The sequence below is a fragment of the Tenrec ecaudatus genome, chromosome 1 (assembly GCF_050624435.1).
Source record: "Tenrec ecaudatus isolate mTenEca1 chromosome 1, mTenEca1.hap1, whole genome shotgun sequence".
NCBI lineage: Eukaryota > Metazoa > Chordata > Mammalia > Afrosoricida > Tenrecidae > Tenrec > Tenrec ecaudatus.
Window position 1 is genome coordinate 174686391 of NC_134530.1, and position 13714 is coordinate 174700104.

A 13714-nucleotide genomic window follows, 5' to 3' on the forward strand; every position below is an offset into this window, starting at 1 on the left:
TCCTTTTAAAATTATTATTTCTATTTGATTTATGGGTATGAAAAAGAGCTGCTTAATGATCATTTTATATCCAGCCATTTACTAGATTCTCTCAAAAGTTGCAATTGTTTCTATTTGGGTTGTTTTTCTAGAAATTTATGCATTATGTATTGTATCATATAAAATTATGCTAGTTTTGCTTATTCCAATATATATTTGTATTCATATTTAATGCTTTGTTTATTTTCTTCATTCACTACTAATTCCTTAAAACTGTTTAACTAGTCATGAGAGCAAGAAATTCTCATATTTACACACTTAAGGGAATATATCTAGTGTTTCACTATATTTTATGTTTGTCATTGATTTCTACTAATGCTTTTTTTGCTTGTAGGCATTTTCATTCTACCCTTATTTTACTAGAATTTTTATTATGACTTCTATTAAATGCTTTAAAAAATAGTGTTAATGTCCCCCCACCTTTAAATAACATAAGTAGATTAAGATTAAGGGAGTGAGAAGATGTTGAACCCTAGTTTTATTTTTAGAGCACTTAATTTAAACAACAAAAATAATATCAGTTATTGCTTTTTTGGAGACAACCTTATCTTCTTGGAATAAGCCCAGTTTGATCATGAATACTTTTTGCAATGCATTGTAGAATTCATTTTGCCAACAATTTATTTGAAATAGTTATACCTGAATCTACAACTTATATTAATCTGTAATGTTTATTTTGTGGTATTAATAAGGGTTTAGAACCCAAAAAGGATAGATTTAAAAAATAGTTTGAAAAGTGTTCTAACTTTTCTTAATCTCTATAAGATTGAATAGCATATGATTTGTTTTTCTTTGTTTGTTGTTTGCATTGTAAAATCAGTTTAATTGTAGCTTTTCTAGTGGAAATACTTGAGAATCTGTCCAGTAACCTCTTTTAATGTAGTGGTCTATTCAAATTTCCTGTCTCATCTGGAATAAATTCTGATATTTTAGGTTCTCCCAGAAATATGCCCATTTCACCTACTACCAGTTGTCATATAGTTGATTCCTACTCATAGTAAAACCCACAAAAACACTACCATTGAGTTGGTTCTAACTTGTAGAAACCCTAAGAAACCGAAAAGCTGCCCAGCGGGTTTCCAAAGCTATAATCTTCAGAGAAACAGAGCATCACATCTTTCTCTCAAGTTGTCGCTGGTGAGTCCAAACTACCAACTTTTTCACCTAGACTTTTCAAAGTAATTGATAGGCTATAAGTCTTAACATTTTCTTGAAACTCTTTTAGTTCTAACTTTCTTATAATGCATTTCTATTCCTGAATTGTAATCTCTGATCCCTTTTCAGTTTTTCATTTCTTCTTTAAGATTGCTGCTGGGCTGGGCGGTGGGGGGGGGGGTTGCCATGAAGTTAAATGCCGCTGTTAGTTTAGGCTCTCTAGAAGAGCAGAACCAGTGAAACATTTATACAAATAAACGAGAGATTTGCTTCAAGGAAATGGCTCGTTCAACGGTGGGAGCTGGCAAGGCCACAATCTGTGGGTTCAGTGGCCAACTGGAGATCTCTGCTGGTTTCTAGGTTTCCAGGAGCTGGCACATTCAAAATATGCAGGTCAGACTGCAGGATGGAGACTTATGTAGGATCATATTCCAAGAAGCAGAGGTCAGTTGACAAGAGAAAGGCAGGGTTGAGAAGGGAAATCAAGCATTTCCAGAATATTCATTTATACACCATAGGTAGGCAACACCCCCAAGGAAGCCCTTCTTTCAACTGGTTAGCTGCTCACATTAAATTAGAAAATGGAAGATGATTATATTACATCACCTTCTGTGAGAGTGCCTAGCCCAATCTCTGCCAAACCACTGAGAACCATGGCCCAGTCAAGTGAGCACATAACGCTAGCCAGCAATAACCCCTGTGAAAGAGGAGAACTTTTCGATAGGGTTTTCTTATCTGCAAACTTTATAGAAGCACATCTCCATGTCTTTCTCTCATGAAGCAATTGGGTGAGTTCAGAATGCCAACCTTTTGGCTAGCAGCAAAGTACATTGCCAACCAGGGTTTCTTATCTCTCTGAGATGTTTACATATCTTTAAAGGATGTAAATTGTAAAGGTATTACAATGTTGTCATTTTTTTCATTTGTTATTTTCTAATTTTGTTGTATTACTTTATAGAGGGGTTTGGAATATACTTTCTGTGTAGCCAAGTAGAAAAGTAAGTATTTTCATTAAGTTATAAAGTTTAAACACCCAGTGAAATATGAGAGCTCTTGATAAAGTTCCTGTAAAAGTGATAGAAATAAAAATATAAATTTTATTTCTCAACATAAGCTTCATCAATTTTAAGACACTCTTGTAAGCAGTAATATCAGCCATTTAGTCCTCTTCTAATTAGCTGAAGTCCTGGGAATTGGACCATGCCAACTGAAGTCTTTTTTATATCATTAACTGGAAAAATAATCCATTTAAAGGTTTCTTAAGATTAGGGGACAAAACGAAGTCAGAAGAAGCTAAATCAGAACTGAATTCCCATCAAAACTATTGGGGGGGAAATGCTCTTCCTTGGTGAAAATGAGCAGAAGCATTGTTCTGGTAAGAAGAATTCTTTGGGGAAGCATTCTCAAGCATTTTTCTGTTCAAGCTTTGGCTGACTTTCCTTTAAAAGCCCCATAAAATCCATGTGTATCACTTTGACCATCCAGAAAGTCAACAAGAAAACTACTTTTGCACAGCTCCCAGGACTGTTACCAGGATCTTTGCACTTGACCAATTTGCTTTGGCATGGCACCATTTCCAACTTTTGGTAGCAATTGCTTTGATTATGCCTTGTCTCCAGGATTGTCCTGGTAAAGCCATGTTGCATGGCTAGTTGCAATTCTCTGAAGAAATGTTTCAGATCTTGATCCCATTTGTTTAAAATTTCCATAGAAAACTCTGCTCTTCTCTGCTGCTGGTCTGAGCATAATAGTTTTGGCACCTATTGAGCAAAACCTTGGCTCAATTCTAATGTTGCAGCCAGGATTATGTTAGCTGAAACATTCGAGTTGTTTATGGTGTTGGTAATTGTTTTTGATGTTAATCGTTGGTCCTCTTCAATTAGGACATGTGTTAGGTTGGCTTTTGGAGAGAAGTAAACTCAGTGATACAGGCTATTGTTAAGTGCCATCAAGTCCCAAACTGGACCTATGCACAGCAGGAAGAAATGCTTCCTGAATCATACTCACAGCTTCTCTTTTATGCTTGAGACCATTGTTGCATATATGTATGCATATATGTATTATATATGTATATATAAATTTTATATCAAAGAACTGGCTCACACAGTTGTAGAAACTATTTAGTATAATCTGATTCAAGTATGTAGGTTACATGTTAAGCTGGACACTTTTTCAGATTCCTATAGCTGCCAGAACTGATGAACCAGGAATCAGGAAGCCTAACAATGCAGGCAGTCAGGCTCATGGCTGCAGAGTCAAAGGAACCCAACGTTAACAGACAATATGGTAGGCTGCTGATCACTTTCAGAGTTGGCAGGCAATAAGAAGAGAGAAAATTTCCTACTGTCTGCTTAAATGGGAGTAGGCCACACCCATGAAGGAAATTTCCTTTAAATCAGTGGTTCTCAACTTGTGGGTCCCGACTCCTTTGGGGGTCGAATGACCCTTTCAGAGGGATTGCCTAAGACCATCGGAAAGCACATATTTCTGATGGCCTTAGGAACGGAGACGCCACTTCTATCTCCAGCTCCAGGCAGGTCCCCCCCCACATGCTGATCCGCCTACATACGATTACCTGGCTTAAAGACTGTTAGCCATGCTGTACCATGCTTCAAGACAAAATTTCATTTATTTGTAATTAGAAGTAAATATTTCATATAATTATATATTATTTTTGTGATTAGTCACTATGCTTTAATTATGTGTAATTTGTAACAATGAAAATACATCCTGCATATCAGATATTTACATGACAAATCATAGCAGTAGCAAAATTACAATTATGCAATGAAAATAATGTTATGGTTGGGGTCACCACCACATGAGGGACTGTATGAAAGAGTCAAGGCATGAGGAAGGTTGGGAACCACTGCTCTAAGTATGGAATGGGGGTGGCCTGAGGAAAGGGGCAGCACTCCTCCGTAATCCTTTTACAGGTGCTTTACTGCTCCCAGCAGATTCCATCATGGAGTTGATTACATTGTGTTTGATCACATGATGGGGTGCCCTCAACTGCCAAACTATGAAAGTCCGGCCATGGTAGTTGACACAAAACCAATCACAGGCATAAACAAGACTAATCGCTCCTTGGAAAATTGATGCAGATGGTTTGTTGCTGCAGGGTTCGTCTTCAACATTGCCTCATTCTTTCTTAGACTCAGTAATACTTTTATAAACTTTCTGTGGGCTGTAGTCCCCATTAACTTCACAAGGCATCGATGACTTAGCATTCTTCCACCCAAGATACACCATACATTTGATGTTTGTTTTTGCCTCAAGTTTAGCAAAATTCCTATTGTTCTGAGAGAATCTCTTTTCAAACTAACACTTAATCCCTCTTAGTGTCTCAAACTAGATCCTGCCCAGATATGTTACACCACGTTAGTACAAGTTTATTTTGGTGTCAACCCCCCAAAAAAAACCCATGCATACTTTTTTCATTATCTGCCATTTGATAATTTCATTATCTGCCCTTTGAAGACCCCTGATAATGCAATAATTATTTCATTAAAATGTTTTCCTTATTTATTAAGCATCCATCATGCTCTAGGCTCTGTAGCAAGTTCCTGATTCACAGTCATAACAAAAATATACAGGTCTTTGTTTTGGACTCATCTTTTATTGTTGCTTTTCAATTTTCAATAATTTAATCATGTAAACATTACATAAAATAAACACATTTAAAGCTCACAATTAGATGGCTTTTGGTAGGTGGACTCATGAAACCACCATTGCAGTCATGATACAGAACAATTTATTATTCCCAAAACTTTCCTCATGTCTCTTGGTAATCTTCAGTTTTCTTCACCCTGCTCCAAGGCAACCACTGATCCATCTCTTCTGTCGCTGTAGGTTACTTTGTAGTTCCTAGGATATTTTAGAAATGGAATTATGCAGTACACACTCCTTTATATTTGGCTTCTTTTATTCAGCATAAGGATTTTCAGATTTATTCACATTTCTGCATATGCTAGCAGCTCATTCCTATCTTTTTCTGTGACACGCCATTGTATGCACATACCATAATTTATCTATTTGCTTTCTTAATGGATATTTGGATTATTTCCAGCTTGTTCTATGAATTTTCATGTATACATCCTCTTGTGGACATATGCTTTAGTTCCTTTTGGGTAAGTATGGTAACTATAATCAATTTGTCTTTATAGATAACACAACATTGGGTTTTGGTTATGGGACCGATACATGGTTTGTGGCTCTTAAACAATAGAATACAATCCAGCATGGATTAAACTGATGTATAAATGTATGCATATATGAGACGCTATCGCATGCTCTATAGTATATACTCTAAATGGCATGACGCATCTCAACTTCTCTTCTAATTTCACATGGGGAAGGAGAGAGAATTACTCTCATCATCAGCCACATACACTTCCCGTCCAACGTTTTTACCAATTCTGCCCCCAGCTGTCCTCATAAGGCAGAACTCTCTACTTCTCTGCTCAGTTTATTAATTTGTTGTAATCACCACACAGAACTCACAGACAGTATTCATGGCTGTAGGGTCATTTACTAGGGAAGTAACATTACATCTCAGGGCCGGGACTGAGAAACGTCAATGTCTCTCTTCTTCAGTGTAGGACAGCTCAAGTTACCTTTGCCATACACAGTTCCTCTCAGCCCTGCAAGGCAGGCCTCCTCTCTAGGCCTCTGGACTGGCCCTGTCCCGCCCAGCCAAATGCTGACAAAGCTTTTAGTTCTCTCAACCAGTGCTGGAGGCATCTTAATTCACCAACAAACTTCCTGTCCAAAGTGCTCTGCTCTCCAGCTCTGTGGGTGAGCACACCCGCCGAACCCCCTCATTTTGGTCTCTAGTTCTCTGGCTGACGTTTCTTGTTGTAATGCGGTCTTTAGTCCCACTTTGGGGGTGGGTCATTTTAAGCCAGATCCTGAAAAAACCGACCAATGCCCTTGCTAGGGTTTCATATACTTATTAGCATGCTTCCACTTCCACAAGGTTACCCTGAATCCTACTTACATTATTTGTAGGCATTCCAATCCTTTGGTGAGCCACAAACAGCTCACATGCATAGTTCCACCCATTTTGTGGGATTCTTGTGGCTGGGTGGGCCATATTAGGTAATTCACTGCCCTTCCCTGCTTCCTTGACTTCCTCTCCTTTTTTGTTCATAACTTTTTTCCTTTCATGGCTTTTCTTTCTCGGATGTACCATTTCTCAAAATATACTTTATAGTTAACAAGACAGAAAATGAAAGATCAAAGTGCTTGTCAGAAGAGACTCTGAAACGTTCTCTTGGGGCTGGAGTAGCTGGAGCACGTTGAAAAAATGATGCCGTAAAGGAGCCGAAGAGAACATTTCAAAGGGCAGCTTGAGAAGACGACGTGTTATAATGAAATGTGAAAATACCTGTTGTTATGAAAGCAAAAAAGAGACTGGGCTCAAGCTGAAAGAATTGAAAAAAAAATTCAAGCCTGGAGTTGCCGTATAGAAAAATTCGCAAGCAAAATATTGAACAATGCAGGAAGCATCCAAAGAAGATGGAAGGACACACAGACATTGTCCCCAATAGAACTAGTGGACATTCAATTATTTTAGAGTTAGCACGTGATCAAGAACTGATGGTACTGAAATAAAATTCTAAGCTGCATTGGGGACATCACTGAAAAATAAGGCTCCAGGAGTTTATGGAATTCCAATGGAAATGTTTCAATAATTCAATGAAGCATTGGAAGCTCTCAATCACCATACCAAAAATTTTGGAAGACAACTGCTTGGCCAATGAACTAGAAGTGATCCATATTTGTATCGATTCCAATGAGAGGTGACCAAAGAGAATGTGGAAATTATTGAACAATATCATTAATATCACATGCAATTAAAAATTTGCTGAAAATCAAACCACTGCTCCAGAGGAAGTCTTGCTCTCTCTCAGCTCTGCGGGAGGCACTTGTCTCCTCAGCTTCTCGTTCTTGGCTCTTTGGTGATCTCCATGTGCCGTAGCATCTGTCGTCCCTCATCTCTGCCTCTGTCCTTCCTGAAGTTGCACCCTTGGCATCTCAAAGAGATTGACTCAAGACACATCTACATCCATACTATCTAAGTAACCAAACAAGGAAGAGCCATTCTCAAATGGGATTATAACCCCAGGTTAAGATTTATAGCATGTATTGTGGGGAACCACAGCTGAATCCACAACAGGCTCTTCAGTGGAAAGTACAGCTAGGTCCCTATCTTCTAACAAGGAGGAGCTTAGTGAGGGGGTCCTGGGACCAATCTCCTTAGGGTGGAGGGACACTGACAGAGTTGTCTTGAATCTTCATTCACATAGCAATCAAAACCAAACCAAACTCACTGCCATCAAGGGGATTTTAGGTTTGGGCTGTTTTTCTTCAGACTCCTGTTGACTTGAAGTGGTTTGAAGGGTAAACAGATAGAGATTATTGGTGGAGGTACAGAAGCCCACCTGATACATTCTACCTCCTCCAAATGCCCCTGCTGCCAACCATAGGGGAATTCTTTAAATATTTGACTAAACAAACAACAACAACAAAACTACATACATTTGTTTAAGGGTTCAACAGTAAACAAAGACGAACCTCTACTAGAAATCAGAAACATTATAAGACAATTAAGCTATCAAGTAATTAATGAAGGGAAAAAATTTGCTGAAAATCACTTAAAATGATTGCAGCAGCATATTGACAGAGAACTGCCTGAAATGAAAATTGGATTCAAAGAGGAATTAGAACAAGGCATATTCCTGACATTAGATGGATCTTGGTTGAAAGCAGAGAATACCAGAAAGATGTTTACTTGTGATTTAGGCAAAGGTATTTGACTGTATGGATCTTAACAATCTAGGTATAACATTCAGGAGAATGGGAATTTCCGAATATTTCATTGTATTCATGTGGAACCTGTGCATGGATCAGCAAGCAGTCACTCAAACAGAACAAGAGACTACTGAATGGTTTAAAATCATCTAAGGTGTGCATCAACGTTGTATCCTTTCACTATATTTATTCAATCTCCAATCTGGGCAAATAATCAGAGAAGCTAGGTTTTTTAAAAAACATTTTATTAGGGGCTCATACAACTCATCAAAATCCATACATATACATACATCAATTGTATAAAGCACATCTGTACATTCTTTGCCCTAATCATTTTCTTTTTTTTTACATTTTATTAGGGGCTCATACAACTCTTGTAACAATCCATACATACATCAATTGTATAAAGCACATCCGTACATTCTTTGCCCTAATCATTTTCAAAGCATTTGCTCTCCACTTAAGCCCTTTGCATCAGGTCATCTTTTTTCCCCCTCACTCCCCGCTCCCCCCTCACTCGTGAGCCCTTGGTAATTTATAGATTGTTATTTTGTCATAACTTGCCCTATCCGGAGTCTCCCTTTCCTCCCTTCTCTGCCATCCATCTCCCAGGGAGGAGGTCACATGTGGATCCTTGTAATCAGTTCCCCCTTTCCAACCCACTCACCCTCCACTCTCCCAGCATCACCCCTCACACCCCTGAAGAAGCTAGGTTTTATGAAGAAGATTATGACATCGGGATTGGAGGAAGAGTTTTTAACTATCTGTGATCTGCAGATGACAGACCATGCTTGCTGAAAGTGAGGAGGACTTGAAGCACTGTGGCTGAAGATCAAGAACTGCAGCTTTCAATGTGGATCACAATTCAAGGTAAAGAAAACCCAAATCCTCACAACGGGACCAGCAGGTAATCTCATTATAAATGGAGAGAAGATCGAGGTTATCAAGGATTTCATCTTGGTTGGATCTACCATCAATCTACCCATCTCTTATCACCTGGTACAGGTGATGGGTAGATTCTGGACACAGTCTAATGCAGCCATCGCGATTTGCTAGTGGGCTGGAAATGGGATGAGAGGAAGGGTAGTGTCAGCCTTCACACAAAGGTGTTTTGGCTTGAGAGATACTTGGAACGGTAATGTCACTCATTGAATGGGACTAGGAGACTGAGAAAGAACCAGGAGAGTAGGTAACAGATGAAAGTTGCGTTTGATGTGATTGTGTTTGGTTTGCGATGACTATAACATATCCAAGTGCAGATGCCCATTAGGGAGTTGGCTATATGAGTCTAATGCCCAAAGTCCCGAGGAGCGATGGGAGCCAGAGATATAAATCTGGAAGTTTGGAGTGCATTGATGCTGAACAAACACTTCCGGCCTGGGCGAGATTATCAAAGAAGAGAATATTGATCAACACAACTAAACCTTCGCTATTTCAATGTTCTATTCATCATCCTAGTTAAAATGGCCAACCGCACAATATAAAAAACAAACATTATGTCTTTATTTCCTCCCTAGGCCCTAGAATTCTATTATTTATTTTAGAAACATATTTAAAATAATCACTTAGATCAGTCCATGTTTATAAGGGTGAATTCATTCCTCAATTAGTGGCACGTGATTTAAAGGCCACATGTCTTCCAGAAATAGTCCCTAGAAGGTCTTTCCGAGTCCTTACATCTGTTTAACACAAATCGCAACTTAATTGCATGTCGAGTCCTTGAGCTACTAGTGTAACCATTTCCTCATTACTGATCTACTGCTTTCAGGGATGTAATGCTTTTTAAAAAGCACTTTATTTTTACTGTTTGTGGTTAGTATTTTGTTTGTTGGTTTTAATAATTTTGGAGGGAATTGTTCTTGATATTCACTTGCTTTGTTATTTCCTCAGTAGATACGGATGTGGATCTTTCTTCCTCCAAGTTTTTACATATGTTTCTTCAGAATGTAATGCTATGCCGTTGTCTAATTTCTGAATTATTTTGCTTAGTTGGTACTGTCTTTTTCTTTCCTAATCTTTGTATTTTTACTCTTTCTCCATCTTACCTTTACAAATAACATAAAGGGGAAAGCAGTTGTGAGGGAAGAAATCGTTCTTTAAAAGAACCAGAGTTAAGAGTTACTCAGATTTTTGTTTATTACTTAATTTTAGACTTGATTAATTCTCTCTCTTGATTTAGTTTGATCTTTAAAAAAATTCTTAAGTGGAATACAAGTTATTTTATGTGTAATATTTAATCTCTAAAAATAAAAAGTGGATGTTTATTTCAATTAAGGTTTTAAATAAAATTAACTAAAATTTTCCTCTGCATAAGTATTTATGTATTTCTCAGAGTTTACACTATAGAGTGCATGTACTTTCTTTCTAGGGTCATTTTTAGTTTTGTTTTGACTTACTTTTGGATCAATGGATGCTTTGTAAAGTTTCTTGTGAGTTGGGATTTTTATGGCATTTGTATTTGTAATTTTATTGAAATAAATACACCCAATAAAATCTCTCCTCTAAAAATCTTTGAAATAAGTTGTACTTTACATGGTAGAACTTAAAAATGATTCCTTGGAAATATGAAAGATATTTATATTCTCATTTTTAGAGATGTAGATTTTCTCTCTGCTGACACATGAAACTACATTTGTTGATTGTATGATGCAAGCCCTTATATAATCTTTATCCGCCAGATCTGTTAATTATAATATCTTTACCCAGAAAAAGGAGTCATAGAGTCATTATAAATATTGAGAGATGTTTATCATCATTAGATTCAGGTAACTATAAATCAAGACTACAATTACCTACCTTTAAATACCTATCCATAGATAAAATATTGTTTAAAGCCTACACTATCAATCGGTAGAGAGGATTGGGCAGGGCAAGATCTCATGTAGTGTTGTAGATTACCAAAACTAGGTAGGCACCATCTCCTGAAATTAAGTAGTCAAATATTTCTATCTTGCTTGATAAATAGCCAAGAAACACTCTTGCCACATCGACTGTAGCAAAAAGACATATATAGAAAACGTTCATAGTAACACTTGTTAAAAACAGCAACAATAATACAGTCAGAAGAGAATTGAGAAGGATAAAATGGTTCAGTAAAATATTACATCAGTCAAAACTATTGAATTACAATAATACACAACAAATCAAATGAATCTTAGCAATAAAAATATTAGCAAAAAGTAAATCCTTACAGATTTCACAAATAGAATACTTAAGTTAAGCATAATGAGAATGAGATATAGAAATGTATAGATGAAGAAATTCTCCATAAAAAGAAAAGGGCAAGATATGACAAAACAACGATGTATAAATTACCAAGGGCATATGAGGGAGGGGGGAATGGGGAGGGAGGAGGGGAAAAAAAAAGAGGACCTGATGCAAGGGGCTTAAGTGGAGAGCAAATGCCTTGAGAATGATTGGGGCAGGGAATGTATGGATGTGCTTTATACAATTGATGTATGTATATGTATGGATTGTGGTAAGAGTTGTATGAGTCCCTAATAAAATGTAAAAGAAGAAAAGAGAAAAAAATGATTAGGGCAAAGACTGTACAGATGTGCTTTATACAACTGATATATGTATATATATGAACTGTGAAAAGAATTGTATGAGCCCCAATAAATTGTTAAAATTAAAAAAATATATTAAAAAAAAATTAAAAAAAAAAAAAAGAAAAGCAAGAGGCTGCAAATACAGGACTCAGGATGCTACTTGGATCCTCAGGTTAAGGAAGGCATAGGGAGAGATCATAGCCCAATTGTGGTCATTCGGTGCTGTCGAGTCAGTTGTCACTCATAGCGACCCTGGGAACAACAGAACAAACATTGCCCAGACTGTGCCATCCTCACGAATGTTCTTCTGGTTGAGCCCATTTATAGCATCACTTGGAGGCTATTGTGGTTCTCCTACAATTTGCTCTGGGTCGGGATTTTTCTAGAGTTTATAGCACAATTGAAAACAGTGAGGGAGAGAGCCAACTAACTAGATGTAGGCTATGAAGGGACAAATATGAGACAGCCTCATGAACCAGGGATCATGAGTTAACTGCTTCTGTGAACCAGGGGTCAATTAAAAATGATAAGTTGTATTTTTTTTAAGGAACAGTAATTTTTGTATTAGTTCCAATCTGTCTTGGAAGAAATACAGTCCGAATGCCCCTTAGAAGCAGGGATGGCAAGACTTCATCTCACTTACTTTGGACTTGTTATCAGGGGACTCCCTGGAAAAAAGACACCATGTTTGGGAAAGTGGCAAGGCACCCAAAAAGAGGAAGACTGTTGACAAGACGCGTTGGCACAGTGGCTGCAGCAATGGGCTCAAATGAAAGCACACGTGGGAGAAAGGTACAGGACTGGGCCATGTTTCCCTTGCTGAGCCAGAGCCAACCTGTGAGCCAGAGCCAACCTGATGTCACCTGACAGCAACATTGATTAGCTCATTGGCAACATGACCTTTTTTGATATTGACATTGATACTGTCTTTTTTGTTTGTTTGCATTTGCTAATATCTCTTTGTCCGCCTTTGAACTATATATGCTCTTTTATAAATTTGTTTTAGAAGTGCTGCTTGAAAATGACGCTTCTCAAACGTCAATGTACATATGAATCACCTGAGAGGTGTTATTAAAATATATTTCTGTTCAGTGGGTCTGGGACAGGATGTAGGGCCTTGCATTTATAATCGGTTCCAAGTGAGCTGATGTTGCTGGTTCCTTGCTTGCTGAATAACAGTGTCATTCCCAATATACAGTTGAGCGCTGTTATTTTAATCAAGAACATTGCAGTCTGTGTCTTAATAAGAGAATTCAGTATACCTACATTTTATCAAAATAAAGCAAATATTTGATTTTAAATTTTCCATTTTATATTGTTTATTTTAATGTAATGCCCTATTTTTATGCTAGTTAATCAAGTTACTATATGTTCACCTTTTTCCTTATTTGAATTTCCAAAAAGCTTTCTGTTCCACTCATCTTTCCCAATAATATTCACTCAATGAATATTAAGTGCCTACAATTATTTATTGAGATTTATTTACATTTTTTTGACACAAAATGCCAGCTATTTCTTTTTTTCCAAGATACTCGACCAGGGGGTACCTCCTGGCAAAAAACACAGGTGTGATGTGGGGGGGATAGGGCATTTGGAGTTCATTTCACCTGGTCAGACTGTTAATCGAGTTTTCTATATAGAGGTTCTGGAAAGATCTCATAATGGTGTGCAACAAAAAAAGGCCTGACTTGTGACAGAAAGGGCACTGGTTTTGCCACCATGACAATGTACCTGCTCATGCAGCCATCTCAGTGCACCAGTTTTTGGTAAAAAAACAGCATGCCTCTCTTGCCCCACACAACTGACTCACCTGACCTTGCTCCTTGCGACTACTTTTTGTTTCTGCAAATGAAGAGGGACATGAAAAGACAGCGAAGTTGTAGAAAAACTGAAGATAAAAACACACAAGGGAGGTGCTGTCAGCCATCCAAACAGATGAGCCACCCAAACATTTGGAAAATGTTTCCGAGAATGGAAGCACAGATTTGACAAACGTATTCAGTGTAATGGAGAGAACTTTGACGGTGTTAAGTTTGTTTTATAAAAACAATTGAATACATAGCTTTGAAAAATAATTCTGTTTTTATTTGGGGCAGATTCATTCCTCTAGCTTCTTCACACTTACATGTGCCCATTCATGGTCATTATCGCCA

At 37.6% G+C, this 13714-nt stretch overlaps 1 protein-coding gene across 1 annotated transcript in view; it reads left to right on the forward strand.

Moving 5' to 3' along the window:
• The window catches only part of NUF2 (NUF2 component of NDC80 kinetochore complex), an 84555-nt gene extending 75352 nt beyond the window's left edge, over positions 1-9203 (forward strand). The window contains exon 14 of the mRNA XM_075564261.1: positions 8788-9203. Within this exon, the coding sequence (XP_075420376.1) occupies positions 8788-8808 (21 nt within the window). The 3' untranslated portion in view covers positions 8809-9203. The remainder of the gene's footprint in view (positions 1-8787) is intronic.
• The last annotated feature ends 4511 nt before the right edge of the window (positions 9204-13714 follow it).